Here is an 18,785-nt window from a genome sequence, read left to right as displayed (position 1 = left end):
TGACAGTCTTGTCAGGTGAGGCACAGGGTCCTCCAACTTCATCTACTGTATCTGCTGTTCCAGGTGTGGTCTTCTGTATATCGGCAAGACCAAGCGCGGACTTGGCGATGGTTCGTTGAACATCTCCGCTCGGTCTGCCTAAACCTACCTAATATTCCGATGGCTACACACTTTAACTCCCCTTCCCAGACTGACCTTTCTGTCCTGGGCCTCCTCCACTGCCAGAGTGAGGCCCAGCGCAAATTGGAGGAACAGCGCCTCATATTTTGCTTGGGCAGTGGTATAAATATTGACTTCTTCAACTTCAAGTGTATGCATATATATTCTCCCTCTCCATGTTCCTGATAGGTGTTCCTTGACGCACACTGCAAGGTTCTTGATGGTCAGCCTTACTGAAAATTAAATAAAGGATTAAATAGCATGCAGTTTTACTTATTGCTTTTATATTCGCATTTTGAGGGCGTATTGTTATTGATAAGAAATTAGAAATCGTGCACAATTTCAAGGGTCAAAATCTATAAAAATTGACTGTTCCCGAGTGCAATTTCGGAGCAGTGTAGGAACTTGGACTGTGCTGCTCTCATTGAGCACAAGAAAATAAAGTGTGCTGGCAAAGGAATGCAAGTTGCAGAGTTCAGTTGATCAGTGATGACATGCTAAATAAATCTGTGACTAACATTTCCGGCCACTTGTTGGAACAATGATATTTCAGATGGGAAGCTAAATAAGCTGGCATTTATGTTTTAACATTTCTATCCTGTTGAATTATGAAAGATTATCCAAACTTTTATCAAACTGACTTGCTTCTTTTCCACACTTTATTTTCATCATAGCATTTCCGGTCACTTTTTCAGGCTTGTAACTTGTAAAAAAGTGAGAAATAAGGAAGTGTAGAAAGGTCTGATGACAATCCCGACCTGAAACCTGTCCTGTCCATTTTCTCCAGAAATGCTGCCTTGCCCGCTGAGTAACTCCAGCATTTTGTGTGTATCTAAGGAAATACTTAAAACCTGAGGAACTACTTCAGGAAGGTACTCCTTTTGGTCTCCTAATCTGAGGAAAGACATTCTTGCCAGAGAGGGAGTGCAGAGAAGGTTCACCAGACTGATTCCTGGGATGTCAGGACTTTCATATGAAGAAAGACTGGATAGACTCGGCTTGTGCTCGCTAGAATTTAGAAGATTGAGGGGAGATCTTATAGAAACTTACAAAATTCTTTCTCCAGCTTTTTTGTGTACCTTCGATTTTCCAGCATCAGCATTTCCTTCTTGAACAACATTTTTAAGGGGTTGGACAGGCTAAATGAAGGAAGATTGTTCCCGATGTTGGGGAAGTCCAGAACAAGGGGTCACAGTTTAAGGATAAGGGGGGGATCTTTTAGGACCGAGATGAGGAAAACATTTTTCACACAGAGTGGTGAATCTCTGAATTCTCTGCCACAGAAGGTAGTTGAGGCCAATTCATTGGCTATATTTAAGAAGGAGTTAGATGTGGCCCTTGTGGCTAAAGGGATCAGGGGGTATGGAGAGAAGGCAGGTACAGGATACTGAGTTGGATGATCAGCCATGATCATATTGAATGGCGGTGCAGGCTCGAATGGCCGAATGGCCTAGTCCTGCACCTATTTTTCTATATACTTGTTTACAAAACAAGACAGTGCTGGATAAATCAGTGGGTCAGGCAGCATTTCTGGAGAACATGGGTAGGCGACGTTTCGGGTTGGGACCTTTCTTCAGGGATAAATAGTGACATGGTTATTTTCACATGAGCAAATTCATTTAGATGCATTTTTAAGGAACAAGGACTTAATTATTTTTTTCATTTGTAGGGCGGCGCGGTGGCGCAGCAGTAGAGTTGCTGCCTTACAGTGCCAGAGACCCAGGTCCTAACCCGACTACGGGCTCTGTCTATACGGAGTTTGTACGTTCTCCTAGTGAACGCATGGGTTTTCTCCGAGATCTTCCGTTTCCTCCCATGCTCCAAAGACCTACAGGTTTGTAGGTTGATTGGCTTGGTATAAATGTAAATTGTCCGTAGTGTGTTAGCGTAAGGTTAATATGCCTGGGTCGCTGGTCGACGCGGACCCAGTGTTTCCGTGCCGTATCTCTAAACTAAGATGCAGTTTTGCAAAAGAAGACACACAGTGCTGGAATGACTCAGCTGGTCAGGCAGCATCTCTGGCGAACATGGGTTGGCTCAAAAATGCTGGAGAATCTCAGCGGGTGCAGCAGCATCTATGGAGCGAAGGAAATAGGCAACGTTTCGGGATGAAACCCTCCTTCAGACTGGAGTTACCTTCAGCAACTGTGTGATTCCACCAAGATCCAGTACAGAACGCAACAGGAGATCCTTCTTCCTCGTGGCTATCAAACTGTATACAACGCATCACCGGTTCCTCGCTCCCCTCCATTGAGTCTGTCCAAAGCAAGCGCTGTCTGCGGAGGGCGCTCAGCATCGCCAAGGACTGCTCTCACCCCAACCATGGACTGTTTACCCTCCTACCATCCGGGAGGCGCTACAGGTCTCTCCGTTGCCGAACCAGCAGGTCGAGGAAAAGCTTCTTTCCGGCGGCTGTCACTCCACTCAACAACGTACCTCGGTGGCTGCCAATACCCCCCCCCCCCCCCCCCCCCCCCCCCCCCCCCTTCACTTAGTTATTATTTATTCAAATCATTTGCTATGTCGCTCTTCTAGGGAGATGCTAAATGCATTTCGTTGTCTCTGTACTGTACACTGACAATGACAATTAAAATTGAATCTGAATCTGGTATAACCCCTCCCTCTTCTGTCGTGGGATAGACTGACTCCCCTCTTCTGTCGTGGGATAGACTGACTCCTCCCCCCCACCTCAAAATCTTTGCACATCCCCAATCCTTTCCACTTGTGACTTTAATTTAATGTATCTTACGTTCTATGACGGTTGGCAGATCAATTTCCCTCCTGGAATAGATAAAGTTCTATTGTATCGAATCAAATGCATGGGTTATTGACAAGGATGGTTATTGACAAAAGCCAAACTCACTCATTGGTGAGTTTGTGCAACTGTGGTGCTGACACGGCTTCCAAAGCTTTGCTGTTTGCATGTGTGTACTGATTGGCAAGATTGGAATTGTTCTCTCTGTGGGCAGGTGATACCTGACACTTTCACGTCTTGTCGACTTGTTGCCGGTGATCTGAACCGTTTGTCTCCAAAGTACAGATAGTTGTGGAGTGAGAGCCTTCAATCCTACGGTCATAAAATGCTGGAGTAACTCCGCGGGCCAGACCGCATCTCTGGGGAGAAGAAATGGGTGACGTTTTTCGGGTCGAGGCCCTTCTTCAGACTGAGCGTCGGGACAGGGAGTCGGGATAGGCACTTGTATGGGATCAAGCCATGTCGGCCTCTTTGTCAATAAACCAGGCATTTGATTCGATACAATAGAACTTTATTTATCCCCGGAGGGAAATTGCCTCTCGAATAAGAAGGATCTCGTCCTGAAACGTCACCCATTACTTCTCTCCAGAGATGCTGCTTGTCCCGCTGAGTTACTCCAGCCTTTTGTGTCTATCCTCGGTGTAAACCAAGCATGTCATTAATCTTAATGACATGCATATAAACATATTGAAGGTAGTACAATGTGGTGCAGCTAATGAACAGGCCCTTCAGCCCTTCCAATCCATATTGGCTATCAAGCGCCATATGTTATGCCTATTGCGCTGTATACTTGGGCTCCATTGGTTTTAGCATAATATAAAAACAGTTGTTATCAAGCTGCTGGAATGGATAAGTGGGAGAGTCCAGGGCTAGAGGTCACAGCCTCAGAATTAAAGGATGTTCCTTTAGGAGGAGATGAGAAGGAATTTCTTTAGTCAGGGGGTGGTGAATCTGTGGACCTCTTTGCCACAGAGAGCTGTGGAGGGCAAGTCAATGGGATATTTTTAAAGCAGAGGTAGATAGATTCTTAATTAGTACGGGTCTCGGGGTTATGGGGAGAAGGCAGGAGAATGGGGTTGGGAGAGAGGGATGGATCAGCCATGATTGAATGGTGGAGTAGACTTGATGGGCCGAATGGCCTAATTCTGCTTCTATCACGTATGATCTATTGATAACATGGACTGAATGATTTGCCTGTGCTGGGCTCTTCAGAATCACAAACCCATGTGCCCTGTCCCCGCTGTACCATATTACCTAATCAAAATGCTGTGCCATTGTTTGTTATTCACCAGTGCTGTTACCATACATGGTTAACGTAGAATTGGTGGTATGCACTGTGCCTGCTTGTTGACCTTCATCATTGGGCGGCATGGTGGCACAGCGGTAGAGTTATGCCCCTGTCCCACAACGGAAACCTGCACGGAAACCTCTGGAGACTTTGCGCCCCACCCAAGGTTTCCATGTGGTTCCCGGAGGTTGCAGGTAGGGAGACTGACAACCTCCGGGATTCTTGTCTAAAACTTTCAAGCACTGTGGATATTTTTCGTTTGTAAATCCAACAGTGTGCCATTTAACATTAAACAGCTTGCTGCCAAAATTCTGTCCCATCTGCACCCGACATCCAGTCACCATCAGTAATTATTGGCTAGCCGTCAGGAGCGGGAACCTGTTTTTATTTACTCACCTACTGCAAAGTAGAGTGAAATGCAGTTTGATCTCAGCTGGGACAGTTACTCAGCTACGATGCCTGATTTTGAGATTTTACATGGCTAGGACTGGTTTAGAGGGATCTAGACCAAACGCAACAGGTGGGACTAGTGCAGCTGGGACATGTTGGCCGGTGTGAGCCAAAGGGCCTGTTTCCACACTGTATCATTCTATGACTGTAAAACAGCTTAGTTGTGTTTATTGTCACGTGCCAAGGTCTTTACAATGAAATGTTGGGGGAGTCCAGAACCAGGGATCACCGTTTAAGAATAAGGGGTCGGCCATTTAGGACTGAGATGAGGAAAAACTTTTTCACCCAGAGAGTTGTGAATCTGTGGAATTCTCTGCCACAGAAGGCAGTGGAGGCCAATTCACTGGATGTTTTGTGGTGGGAGAATGCAACCTTCACATGGTCCGCCCTGTTTCAACGAATGCAATCAACCTGGCGTGCACAATCAAATAAGATCAAGTTGTTCTACAACTTTAGACTGTGCACGCCATACGCAAGAAGAAGAAGACTGGATGTTTTCAAGAGTTAGATTTAGCTCTTGGGGCTAAAGGATTAAGGATGGATATGGGGAGAAAGCGGGAATGGGGTACTGATCAGCCATGATCATATTGAAGGGCCGAATGGCCTACTCCTGCACCAATTTTTCTATGTTCTAAGTGTTGGGGTCTGTGTGGTTCCTATTTGTGGGACATTAAAACAACTGCAACATTCTTTTTCAGTGAATATTGAAGGGGTGTTGAGGTATTGCCGTTTCCATTTTAGATTGAAGGAAATAAAGAATAATGAGGGGTGTTCCTCATTCACCTAAATTTCCATTAAAATCACGTTTCTCCAATCTGATGTTGACTTTTATTTTTAGAACACGATGACCGCGTTAGTGGAAATTTCCCGATCCGTAAGAAGAAAGGACGCGGTCCATTCCGGTGGAAGATGTACAGTGACGCAAATCACAAGCCGAGAAACCGGGGCGGCGGAGGTGGCAACCCACGCTTGCGGTTCGAGGACGAAGACGGTGACGTGGCCATGAATGACCACGATGCGCCAAGACCACGGTTGTAAGTAGCAATCTGCACGTGTAGACTGGGCATGAAACTCACCGAATACTAGTGAAAGGCTTGGATCGAGTGGATGTGTGTAAACCAGCTCTGTGGCAATCAATTAGGTTGAACATACTTTGGTGAATTTAATAATAATAATAACTTTATTTATAGAGCACTATATAAAGACAACCACTGTTGCAACAAAGTGCTGTACATGACTAATCATGGACAAAAAATTATTACACGACAATAAAAACATTAAAAGAGAGAGTAAAAACATTAAAAGCACTAAAACAGGAGCAAAGTCTCAAGCAGGGTCAAAAGCCAAGGAATATAAATGTGTTTTAATACTGGTTTTGAAGATGGACAGTGAGGGGGCCTGTCTGATTCAGATTCAGATTCCGATTCAATTTTAATTGTCATTGTCAGTGTACAGTACAGAGACAACGAAATGCATTTAGCATCTCCCTTGAAGAGCGACATAGCAAACGATTTGAATAAAAAAAATAATAAGTGTCCGGGGGGGGGGAAGATGGATACAAGACTGCTCCGAGTGAGCAGCCTTGAAGCAGGTAAGGGGATCGTCGCTATTTTTCCCATTCTAGGGAGACACAGGGCGTCGCGGTGTGCCCGCGCCGCCGCCATTTTAGATCCCGATATGAATTTCTGATGTGCAACGGCAGAGTGTTCCAGAGTGCCGGAGCAGCAACAGAGAAGGCTCTATCCCCTCTGAGCTGCCGCTTAGACCTCGGTACCTCCAGGAGCAGCTGATCAGCTGACCTGAGGCACCGGGCAGGAGCGTACGGATGAAGCAGCTCAGAGAGGTAAGGCGGGGCGAGCCCATTTAAAGATTTGAAAACAAATAAAATAATTTAAAAATGAACTCGAAAGTACACCGGGAGCCAGTGGAGGGAGGCCAGAATTGGCGTTATGTGCTCCCTCTTTCGAGTTCCAGTTAAAAGGCGAGCGGCAGCATTCTGAACCAACTGGAGACGAGCCAGGGAAGATCGAGCAACTCCAAAATACAGTGCGTTACAGTAATCCAGCTTAGATGTGATAAAGGCATGGATTACTGTTTCAAAATGCTGCCGCTCGAGAATGGGCTTCACCTTTGCCAGCTTCCTTAGGTGAAAGAAGCTGGACTTTACTTGATGATCTAATTTAAAATCACTGTCCATCCTAAAACCCAGGTCCAAAACTGTTGGCTTCACATACCGTGCCAGGGGACTGAAGTCAACAGGGGGAGGTTCACGGCAGCCATTTGGACCAAACAATATCACCTCTGTCTTATTTTCATTAAATCCTAGAAGGTTTAGGGCCATCCAGGACTTAATGTCCTCAAGACAAGACAGAAGTGATTTGACAGAAAAGGCATCTTCCTTCCTCAGCGGCATATATAGTTGGCTATCATCAGCATAACAATGAAAAGAGATGCCATGCTTTCTAAGAATGGAACCCAGAGGAAGCAAGTACAGTGAGAAAAGCAGGGGCCCTAAAATTGAGCCCTGTGGAACCCCATATGACAGAGGAGCGGAGGAGGATTCAAAACCAGCAAGGCTTACACACATAGTTCTGTCTGCCAGATAAGACCTGAACCATCCCAGGGCACGACCACAAATGCCCACTAGGTGCTGTAACCGAGACATGGTCCACTGTATCAAAGGCGGCAGATAGGTCCAGCAGGACAAGAATCACATAATCACCAGAATCATTAGCTAGGAGGATGTCATTAAAAACCCTTAGCAATGCTGACTGACTCTGTGCTATGCATAGTTTTAAACCCAGACTGGAAAACCTCCCGAATATTATGCTCGTCCAGGAAAAGTTTTAGCTGAGCATAAACAACTTTCTCCAGAATTTTAGAGATAAAAGGCAACTTGGAGATGGGTCTAAAATTGGCCAATACAGTTTGATCCAGGCCAGGTTTCTTAATTAGTGGTTGCACTACTGCATGTTTAAAACTTACGGGGACAACCCCAGAACACAGACTGCTGTTGATAATGGCAAGAACCGACTGCCCTATACTGGGGAAAACCTCTTTAAAAAGATGAGGAGGGACAGCATCACGAGGGGAACCCGATGGCTTAATATGGCTAACTACATCCTCTAAACACTACAATGTCACAGGCACAAACTTATCCACCAGGCATGGGACAGAAACAGAGGGGTCAGAGGCAGGAGCTGAAATGAGAGCCCTTATGGGAACGACCTTATTAATAAAAAAGAGCAGGAAGTCATTGCACATTTCAGACGATGCTTCCAGACAGACAGGCTGTGGGGCATTAAGGACAGAGTCGATGATTTTAAATAGCACAGGTGGGTCGTGACGCTTAGACACAATAATGTTTGACAGGTATTCTCTTTTGGCCTCTTTAACAGTGTTCTGGTAATGACGCCAACAGTCCTTTAGGATTTGAAATGAAACCTGCAGCTTGTCCTTCTTCCACTTGCGTTCAGCTTTGCGACACTCCCGTCGAGCTGTACGAGTTACGTCACTGAACCAGGGCTCGGGTTTAGCTCTAGGCCGCAAGGTTTTTAATGGAGCCACAGAGTCCAGTATAGTTCTGCAGGAGGAGTGAAACCAAGAACTGATCTCCTCCGCATCAAGAGAAGTGGAAGCGGAGGGGGCACAGAGCAGCTCGAAAGCAGCAGAGAACTGGCCAGCAGCTAAAGGGTTAAAAGTCCGACAGTGCCAAGCAGGAGCGCCAGGTTTAACAGCAGCACAGGTGAAACTAACATCAAATAATACAGGCATATGATCAGAAACCACACTGTCACAGATCTCCAAATGTAACACAGACAAGCCATGGGAGAGACAAGGTTAGTGTATGTCCATGTTCGTGTGTGGGGCCAGACACACACTGCACAAAATTAAAAGAGTCAATAAGGCTTTAAAAAGTCCTTCACCAACGGCTTATCAGCACAGCACACATGTATGTTAAAGTCCCCAACCATAAGGACACGATCATAGTTGGGCATAATCCCAGCCAGAAAATCACAGAGAAGTCATTCACAAAGTCCTTCTGATATTTGGGGGGTCGGTAGATGACAGCGCACAGCACTCGATTAATGCATTAATACTCTATTGTTGCAGTGAAATTCTTTGCTTGCACAACCCAAGGTATGCCAATAGTCACCACATAAAGAGTGCTTACAATGTATCTGCGCCAGGTCCACCTTTGTTCCCCCCCCCCCCCCCCCCCCCCCCCCCCCCCCCCCCCCCCCCCCCCCCCCCCCCCCCCCCCCCCCCCCCCCCCCCCCCCCCCCCCCCCCCCCCCCCCCCCCCACGCCGGTTCCCCACACACTGTGTCCTTCATTGTTCTACCCCCCCCCCACCCCTCACGGTGGTTCCCCACACTGTGTCCTTCATTGTTTTACCCCCGTCCCCCTCACGCCGGTTCCCCACACTGTGTCCTTCATTGTTCTACCCCCCCCTCCCCCCACGCCAGTTCCCCACACTGTGTCCTTCATTGTTCTACCCCCCCCTCCCCCCACGCCAGTTCCCCACACTGTGTCCTTCATTGTTCTACCCCCCCCCCCCCCCCCCTCACGCCGGTTCCCCACACTGTGTCCTTCATTGTTCTACCCCCCCCCACCCCTCACGGTGGTTCCCCACACTGTGTCCTTCATTGTTCTACCCCCCCCCCCCCCCCCCTCACGCCGGTTCCCCACACTGTGTCCTTCATTGTTCTACTACCCCCCTCCCCCTCACGGTGGTTCCCCACACTGTGTCCTTCATTGTTTTACCCCCGCCCCCCCCCCTCACGCCGGTTCCCCACACTGTGTCCTTCATTGTTCTACCCCCCCCACCCCTCACGGCGGTTCCCCACACTGTGTCCTTCATTGTTCTACCCCCCCCCCCACCCCCTCACGGTGGTTCCCCACACTGTGTCCTTCATTGTTTTACCCGTCCCCCTCACGCCGGTTCCCCACACTGTGTCCTTCATTGTTCTACCCCCCCCCCTCCCCCCCCACGCCAGTTCCCCACACTGTGTCCTTCATTGTTCTACCTCTCCCCTCACGGCGGTTCCCCACACTGTGTCCTTCATTGTTCTACCCCCCCCACGGTGGTTCCCCACACTGTGTCCTTCATTGTTCTACCCCCCTCTCCCCCTCACGCCGGTTCCCCACACTGTGTCCTTCATTGTTCTACCCCCCCCACCCCCACACTGTGTCCTTCATTGTTCTACCCCCGCCCCCCACGCCTCCTTTATTCCTTCCTATAACAAATGGGCGAGTTTCCTTTTTATATCAAATTATTCCTGCAATTATTCTATGAAGAATGAAGCACAAATATGCTCAAGATGCACTGGAGAGGGTCCAGGTGAGGTTTGCATGAATGATCCCAGGAATGAGTGGGTTAACTGACATATGAAGAGCGTTGGCCAGCAGTAGGCTGGAGCTCAGAAGGATGAGGGGGGGACTATCCCACGAATAGGAACCACACAGACCCCAACACTCAGAACATAGAAACATTGGTGCAGGAGTACGCCATTCGAGGGGGGACTAAATAGAATAGTGGAAGGCCTGGATAGAGTGGGTGTGGAGAGGATGCCTCCACTAGTGGGAGAGTCTAGGACCAGAGGTCAGCCTCAGAATTAAAGGACGTTCCTTTAGGAAGGAGACAAGGAAGTATTTCTTTAGTCATCAAATCATCACAATCTTTAGTCAGAGGGTGGTGAATCGTTGGAATTCCTTCTACACAGTAAACTATGGAGGCCTTCAACTAATATTTTTAAGGCAGAGCTAGATAGATTCTTGGTTAGGACGGGTGTCAGGGATTATGGGGAGAAGGCAGGAGAATGGGGTTCGGAGGGAGAGATAGATCTGCCATGATTGAGGTGGAGTAGACAATGGGCCGAATGGCCTAACTCTGCTCCTATCACTTTTAACCTTAAAACAAAATGGTCTTCAGCTTTTTGTTTAAACTGCTGATTTATTTTGTACAATTTCACCACCAGTTTAACAACGACAGAACTAAAGCTGTGTTAATTGTGATGATTTGCCCGAGTTCAGCACCCGGATCGAACCTGACACAAAATGCTGGAGTAACTCAGTGGGTCAGACAGCATCTCTGGAGAAAAGGAATAGTGACGTTTCAGGTCGAGACCCTTCTTCAGACTGGGTTGGGTGACCTGAAACGTCACCTATTTTCAAAGTAGCCCTTATTGTCATTCAGACCTTGCGGTCTGAATGAAATTTCGTTGCCTTGCAGTCCTACATGTAGTAAGAAAAATGATAAAAACACACAATAAACACAAATTAACATCCACCACAGTGAGTTCACCAGGCACCTCCTCACTGTGATGGAAGGCAAAAGTCTTAAGTCTTTGTCCCTTCCCTTTGTGACCCAGCCGGGTGATGGTAAGTAATGTCAGTCCCGCGGCTGAATCCGAGTTCCACGAATGGGCTGGTTCAACTCCGCAGCCCATATAACCATATAACGATTACAGCACGGAAACAGGCCATCTCGGCCCTACAAGTCCGTGTCGAACAACTTTTTTACCTTAGTCCCACCTGCCTGCACTCATACCATAACCCTCCATTCCCTTCTCATCCATATGCCTATCCAATTTATTTTTAAATGATACCAATGAACCTGCCGACACCACTTCCACTGGAAGCTCATTTCACACCGCTACCACTCTCTGAGTAAAGAAGTTCCCCCTCATGTTACCCCTAAACTTATTTAGGGATCTTATTCTCAGATCCCTCTGTTCAACTGTATTCTTCAATTCCCTACCATTTACCATGTACGTCCTATTTTGATTTGTCCTGCCAAGGTGTAGCACCTCACATTTATCAGCATTAAACTCCATCTGCCATCTTTCAGCCCATTTTTCCAAATGGCCTAAATCATTCTGTAGACTTTGGAAATCCTCTTCATTATCCACAACACCCCCTATCTTGGTATCAACTGCATACTTACTAGCCCGGGGTGGTCGAAGCTGCTGCCCTCCAGTTCAGCGGATGCAGCTGTTGTCGCGGGAGCTCCGGAGAACAGGTCACCAACCCGTGACCTGCGAGCTCCCGACTGTCGGGGCCCGCGGCCGATCCTCCGAGGTCGGGTCGCCGCTGCCCCAGCTCCGTTATTAGGCCTCGGCGCAAACGGAGACGGGGGATACGACAAGAGAAGTCTCACATCCCCCCGAAGGAAGAGACTAAAAACATGTTTCTCCCCACCCACACACATACACAACCTAATAAACCAAAAATTAACTAAAACAGGACAAAAGAACAACACAAAAGGACAAAAATTAGACGGACTGCAGGCGAGCCGCAGGTGCTAAAGCAACGCCGCCATCCAGAGATGCTGCCTGACCCACTGAGTTCCACGAGCTTTTTGTGTCGAAGTTCAGTTTAAACGAGCGTCTGTAGTTCCTTCCTACACAATACCCCTGTGCCGCCCTCGTGGTAGGTTTGTCCAGAAGATTACGTTTCATGGGATTCAAGGCGAGTTGTTCAGGTGGAAGCAAATATTGGCTTGGTTATAAGACGGCGGACAGTGGTGACTGCAGATCTGTGACCAGTGGTGCTCTACAAAGATCAGTGCTGAGACCTTGGTTGTTTGTGGGATATATGAATGATCCAGATGAAGATGTGTGTGGTCTGATTAGTATGTGAGCAGCAGAGGGTGCAGCAGGGGATGCAGCACAGAACGCCACAGGAGATCCTTTGTCTATGTGGCTCTCAATCTGTACAACTCCTTCCCCCATCTGTCGTGGGGTAGACTGATCCTCCCCCCCCCGCCATCCTTAACAGCTTAAGGATAAGGGGGAAATCCTTTAAAACCAAGATGAGAAGAACTTTTTTCACACAGAGAGTGGTGAATCTCTGGAACTCTCTGCCACAGAGGGTAGTTGAGGCCAGTTCATTGGCTATATTTAAGAGGGAGTTAGATGTGGCCCTTGTGGCTAAGGGGATCAGGGGGTATTGGGAGAAGGCAGGTACGGGATACTGAGTTGGATGATCAGCCATGATCATATTGAATGGCGGTGCAGGCTCGAAGGGCCGAATGGCCTACTCCTGCACCTAATTTCTATGTTTCTATGTTTCTATCCCCAATCTTGGACCTTCCACTCGTCACTTTAATTTTATGTTTCGTGTATCTTGTGTTTTATGACTGTTGGCAGACTAATTTCCCACCTGGGATAAATGCAGCTCTATCATATTGAACAGAAGTTTGCAGAGTTGTAGACAGTGAGGAAAGCTTTCAAATGTGCAGCGGGGTAGAGATTATATCCTGAGAACTATATTCTGTGCTCTGTATCTCGCTTTGTTCTACCTATTGCACTTGATTTTGGCATGAGTTTGAGTGTGAGTGTGAGGTGCTACATCTGGGCAGGACAAATCAAACTAGGACGTACATGGTACATGGTAGGGAATTGAAGAATGCAGGTGAACAGAGGGATCTGGGAATAACTGTGCACAGTTCCCTGAAAGTGGAATCTCATGTAGATAGGGTGGTAAAGAAAGCTTTTGGTGTGCTGGCCTTTATAAATCAGAGCATTGAGTATAGAAGTTGGGATGTAATGTTAAAATTGTACAAGGCATTGGTGAGGCCAATTTTGGAGTATGGTGTACAATTTTGGTTGCCTAATTATAGGAAGGATGTCAACAAAATAGAGAGAGTACAGAGGAGATTTACTAGAATGTTACCTGGGTTTCAGCAACTAAGTTACAGAGAAAGGTTGAACAAGTTAGGGCTTTATTCTTTGGAGAGCAGAAGGTTAAGGGGGGACTTGATAGAGGTCTTTAAAATGATGAGAGGGATAGACAGAGTTGACGTGGATAAGCTTTTCCCACTGAGAGTAGGGAAGATTCAAACAAGAGGAAATGACTTCAGAATTAAGGGACAGAAGTTTAGGGTAACATGAGGGGGAACTTCTTTACTCAGAGAGTGGTAGCTGTGTGTGGAATGAGCTTCCAGTGGAAGTGGTGGAGGCAGGTTCGTTTTTATCATCTAAAAATAAATTGGATAATTATATGGACGGGAAAGGTATGGAGGGTTATGGTCTGAGCGCAGGTGTATGGGACTAGGGGAGAATACGTGTTCGGCACGGACTAGAAGGGTCGAGATGGCCTGTTGCCGTGCTGTAATTGTTATATGGTTATGATTGCATTTGTATATTATCTGATTTGATTGGATGGCATGCAAAGGAATGCTTTTCATTGTACCTCCGTACTCATGACAATAATAAACCTCAAAACTTAGATTAGTTTGAAATTTGGGTGGAGAACTGCTCAATGGACTTTAATCTGGACAAACTCAGTTCATTGTTCCGTGTACTGAGGTACAGTGAAAAGCTTATCCAATCAGCCAAATGACAATACATGATTACAATCGAGCCATTTACAGTGCACAGATACATGTACTCGCTAGAATTTAGGAGATTGAGGGGGGATCTTATAGAAACTTACAACATTCTTAAGGGGTTGGACAGGCTAGATGCAGGAAGATTGTTCCCGATGTTGGGGAAGTCCAGATCAAGGGGTCACAGCTTAAGGATAAGGGGGAAATCCTTTAGGACCGAGATGAGAAAAACATTTTTCACACAGAGAATGGTGAATCTCTGGAACTCTCTGCCATAGATGGTAGTTGAGGCCAGTTCATTGGCTATATTTAAGAGGGAGTTAGATGTGGCCCTTGTGGCTAAAGGGAGAGAAGGCAGGTACAGGATACTGAGTTGGATGATCAGCCATGATCATATTGAATAGCGGTGCAGGCTCGAAGGGGTGAATGGCCTACTCCTGCACCTATTTCTATGTTTCTATGATAAGGGAATAATGATATCAAGGTAAAGCCTGTAAAGTCCGATCAATGAGGTGGTAGATAGCAGTTCAGGACTGCTCTCTGGTTGTGGTAGGATCATTCAGATGCCTGATTGCAGCTGGGAAGAAATTATTCCTTGTGTTATGATATTATGCTATCCCTGATATTATGTATAATTATTATGTATAATATCAGATTTGATTGAACAGCATGCAAAATACTGCTTTTCACTGTACCTCCGTAGGCCCGGCAATAATAAATCTCAAAACCTAAACTGAAATTAGTTGGAAATTTGGGTGGAAAAATGCTCGATGGACAAGTGTGAGGTGGGAAATGCAAGAGAAACTCAGATGGTAAAATGGTGGCATTAATCAGATATCTTGGGATAGCTCCCTGAAAGTGGCAACAGAGGCATAGAAAGAAAAGAAGCACGTGGTATGCTTGGCTTTAATCAGTTGGGTCATTGAGTATCATAGTAGGTGTGTTGCAGCTTCATGACATTTTGCTTAGGACACGTTTGGAGCATTATTTAGGTCTGGTTGCCACATTAGGGCAGCACTTTGGCGCAGCGGTAGAGTTGCTGCCTTACAGCGCCAGAGGCCCAGGTTCGATCCCGACCACAGGTGCGGCATGCGCAGAGTCCGTACATTCTTCCCATGGAATTCTCTGCCTCGGAGGGCGTGGAGGCCGGTTCTCTGGATGCTTTCAAGAGAGAGCTAGATAGGGCTTTTAAAAATAGCGGAGTCAGGGGATATGGGGAGAAGGCAGGAATGGGGTACTGATTGGGGATGATCAGTCATGATCACATTGGCTGAAGGACCAAATGGCCTGCTCCTGCACCTATTGTCTATTGACGACGTGGGTTTTCTCCGAGATCTTCGCTTTCCTCCCACAATCCAAAGACGTACAGATTTGTAGGTTAATTGACTTGGTATGAATGTAAAATTGTCCCTAGTGTGTGTAGGACGGTGATGATGTGCGGGGATCGCTGGTCGGTGTGAACTTGGTGGGTTAAAGGGCCTGTTTCCGCGTTGTATCTCTAAACTAAACTAAGTTTACAGGAGGGATGTGGGAGGTTGAGGAAAGGTTCATCAAGACGACACATTGGAGAGCGTTAGCTATCAGGAGAGAATGGATAGAGGTTCCACTGGAAGTCTTGAGGGGCAATCTGATATGTTTATAAAATGATGAGAGAGCATATAGATAGATGGTCAGTCTTTTTTCCAGAGTGGATATGTTAACTACCAGAGGGCATAACTGCGGGAAAGTTTAGATGAGCGGGGCAAGTTGTTTTTTAGTGTGGTAGGTGCCTGGCGTACGTTGTCAAAAGGGAGATAGATGGTGGGCTCGGATATGATAGCAAGGTTCAAGGGCATTTGATGGGGCACTTGAATATGCAGTGAATAAAGGAGTGGGGATGGTGTGCAGGCAGATAAGATGGCTGTGTACGATAGTGTTAATGCGCGGGTCAGCGCCGTCCCGGTGGGCCGAATGGGCTTGTTTCCACGCTGTATTTCTAAACTAAACTTAAAAAGAAAAAATAGTCATGTTGGTATACAAAAATGCCGGAGAAACTCAGCAGGGTGAGGCAGCATCTATGGAGCGAAGGAAATGGGCAACGTTTTGGACCGAAACCCTTCTTCAGACTGATACAGTCATATTGGTATCATGGTCAGCGCAGACTTTTTTTTGTAAAGGCAGAGATAGATAGATTTTTGATTAGTACAGGTGTATGGGGAGAAGGTAGGAGAATGGGGTTGGGAGGGAGAGATAGATCAGCCATTGAATGGTGGAGTAGACGATGGGCCAAATGGCCTAATTCTACTCCTGGGATGTCAGGACTGTCTTATGAAGAAAGACTGGATAGACTTGGTTTATACTCTCTAGAATTTAGAAGATTGAGAGGGGATTTCATAGAAACTTACAAAATTCTTAAGGGGTTGGACAGGCTAGATGCAGGAAGATTGTTCCCGATGTTAGGGAAGTCCAGGACAAGGGGTCACAGCTTAAGGATAAGGGGGAAATCCTTTAAAACCGAGATGAGAAGAACTTTTTTCACACAGAGTGGTGAATCTCTGGAACTCTCTGCCACAGAGGGTAGTTGAGGCCAGTTCATTGGCTATATTTAAGAGGGAGTTAGATGTGGCCCTTGTGGCTAAGGGGATCAGGGGGTATGGAGAGAAGGCAGGTACGGGATACTGAGTTGGATGATCAGCCATGATCATATTGAATGGCGGTGCAGGCTCGAAGGGCCGAATGGCCTACTCCTGCACCTAATTTCTATGTTTCTATGTTTCTACTCTCTCTCTCACTTATGACCTTATGACATGATAGACTGCAGGGTCTATTCCTGGCCATATAAACCCACACAAACCCATGGAGAATGTGCAAACTCTGCACAGACAGCAGCCATAGTTATGAATGAATCTGGGTGATTGGAGATAAGAGGCAGCAGAACTACCCGTTGTATCACTGTGCCGTCCCTAACTCCCAATGGAAAAGGTATTAAAGAAAATCGGGTCCGGTTTATTTACTGAAGTCATATTTGGATGAGAAAATCTATATTTGGCTGAAGTTCACTGGAGTACACCATGTACATTAAGATTGTGAAATCCCAGAGTTGCACAAAAGTATGAAGTGCTATCCCTATTAATATATATATCGATTATATATATATATGTATATTGAAAGAGTGGGGAGGGTAAAGATAACAATCCTGCTCTTTTGAAATAGTGTTGACATACCGACAAGATATGCTAACTTTCACGTTAAAAAAATCCTAACACAGCATTGTTTTGAACTTGCAAACGTCCTTGAATATAAAATTAGCATTCAGTCAGTGAAAACAGGAAGCATGCTTTAACAAAACAAGGTTGGTGGAAATCTAAAACTGTCTCTGAAGGCTAGAAGGGTTTAAAATGTACTTGGGATGTTTTTGTTAAAGGCAAGTGTTTTGGTGATATGTTGTCAAAGTTGTGTGTTCTCACTTTCTTTTGTCACCAGGGACCTACCTACCTCTTTGGTCCTTGCGTGTACCCAGAGAGTTGTGAATCTGTGCAATTCTCTGCCACAGAAGGCAGTGGAGGCCAATTCACTGGACGTTTTCAAGAGAGAGTCAGATTTAGCTGTGTAGGAAAGAACTGCAGATGCTGGTTTAAATCGAAGGGAGACATGCTGGAGTAACTCAGTGGGACAGGAACAAGATTCTGGAGTAACTCAGTGGGACAGGAACAAAATGCTGGAGTAACTCAGTGACACAGGAACAAAATGCTGGAGTAACTCAGCGGGACAGGAACAAAATGCTGGAGTAACTCAGTGACACAGGAACAAAATGCTGGAGTAACTCAGCGGGACAGGAACAAAATGCTGGAGTAACTCGGCAGGACAGGAACAAAATGCTGGAGTAGCTCAGCGGGACAGGATGGATTTAGCTCTTAGGGCTAACGAAATCAGGGGATATGGAGATAAAGCAGGAACGGGGTGCTGATTTTGGATGATCGGCCATGATCATATTGAATGACGGTGCTGGCTCGAAGGGCCGAATGGCCTACTCCTGCACCTATTTTCTATTTCTATGTAATAAATGCACGCCACACACTGTTCACACCATTGAACAAGCCATTGGCATCTCGCTGGACATTCGGGAGTGAGATTGAAAGTGAAAATGCTCCACCACGTACAAGATTTCAACCACCCTCTGGTTCACCCTTGAATTCATGTACAGACGGATCTTGGGGTCCAAGTCCATAAAACCCTTAAACTGGCAACATACAATGGTAAAGTCTGAAAACGACTTCCTAACTTTTAGATTCAATGCCCCGAGTGACGAAGACAAGCATGAATATTAAAGTTAGGAAGTCGTTTTTCAGAGTTACAGGCTGCATTTGGAGTCCTGGTTGCAGTTTTGGTCACCTCAATACAAGGATGGCTCTGGAGAGGGTGCAGGAGGGTTACCAGAATGCAGCCTGGATTAGAAGCTATTAACTAACAGGAGAGGTTGGGCAAACTTGGATTGTTAGCTCTGGAACGTCGGAGTTTGATGGGTTGTAGAAATCTATATATAATTCTGTGGGCCATCAACAGGGTAGCTAGAACCTTTTCCCAGGGTGGAAATGTTCTCGGAGCAGATTTAGGTCATTCAGACCATCAATTCAATCATGGGTGATCAATCTTTCCCTCTCTACCCCGTTCTTCTGCCTTCTCCCCTGACTAATCAAGAATCTGTCAAAGTCCGCTTTTAAAATATCCACTGACTTGGCCTCCACAGCCGTCTGTGGCAATGAATTCCACAGATTCACCACCCTCTGACTTAAGACGTGAGGGCATAGATTCTTGCTGAGT

At 46.4% G+C, this 18,785-nt stretch overlaps 1 protein-coding gene across 3 annotated transcripts in view; it reads left to right on the top strand.

Annotated features, from left to right (window-relative positions):
* The window catches only part of nxf1b (nuclear RNA export factor 1b), a 103,967-nt gene that overhangs the window by 10,673 nt on the left and 74,509 nt on the right, over positions 1–18,785 (top strand). For 2 of the 3 annotated variants that reach the window (XM_055630345.1, XM_055630343.1), the window contains one exon: positions 5,491–5,686. In XM_055630345.1, the coding sequence (XP_055486320.1) occupies positions 5,491–5,686 (196 nt within the window). Of the gene's footprint in view, positions 1–1,789; positions 1,994–5,490; positions 5,687–18,785 lie in introns of those variants that run through there. The other variant, XM_055630344.1, reaches the window with a different exon arrangement.

Source organism: Leucoraja erinacea, unplaced genomic scaffold, assembly GCF_028641065.1.
Source record: "Leucoraja erinacea ecotype New England unplaced genomic scaffold, Leri_hhj_1 Leri_340S, whole genome shotgun sequence".
Classification (NCBI taxonomy): Eukaryota; Metazoa; Chordata; class Chondrichthyes; order Rajiformes; family Rajidae; genus Leucoraja; species Leucoraja erinaceus.
The sequence above is the reverse complement of the archived record's forward strand: the minus strand, read 5'-3'. Positions and strand labels throughout refer to the sequence as shown.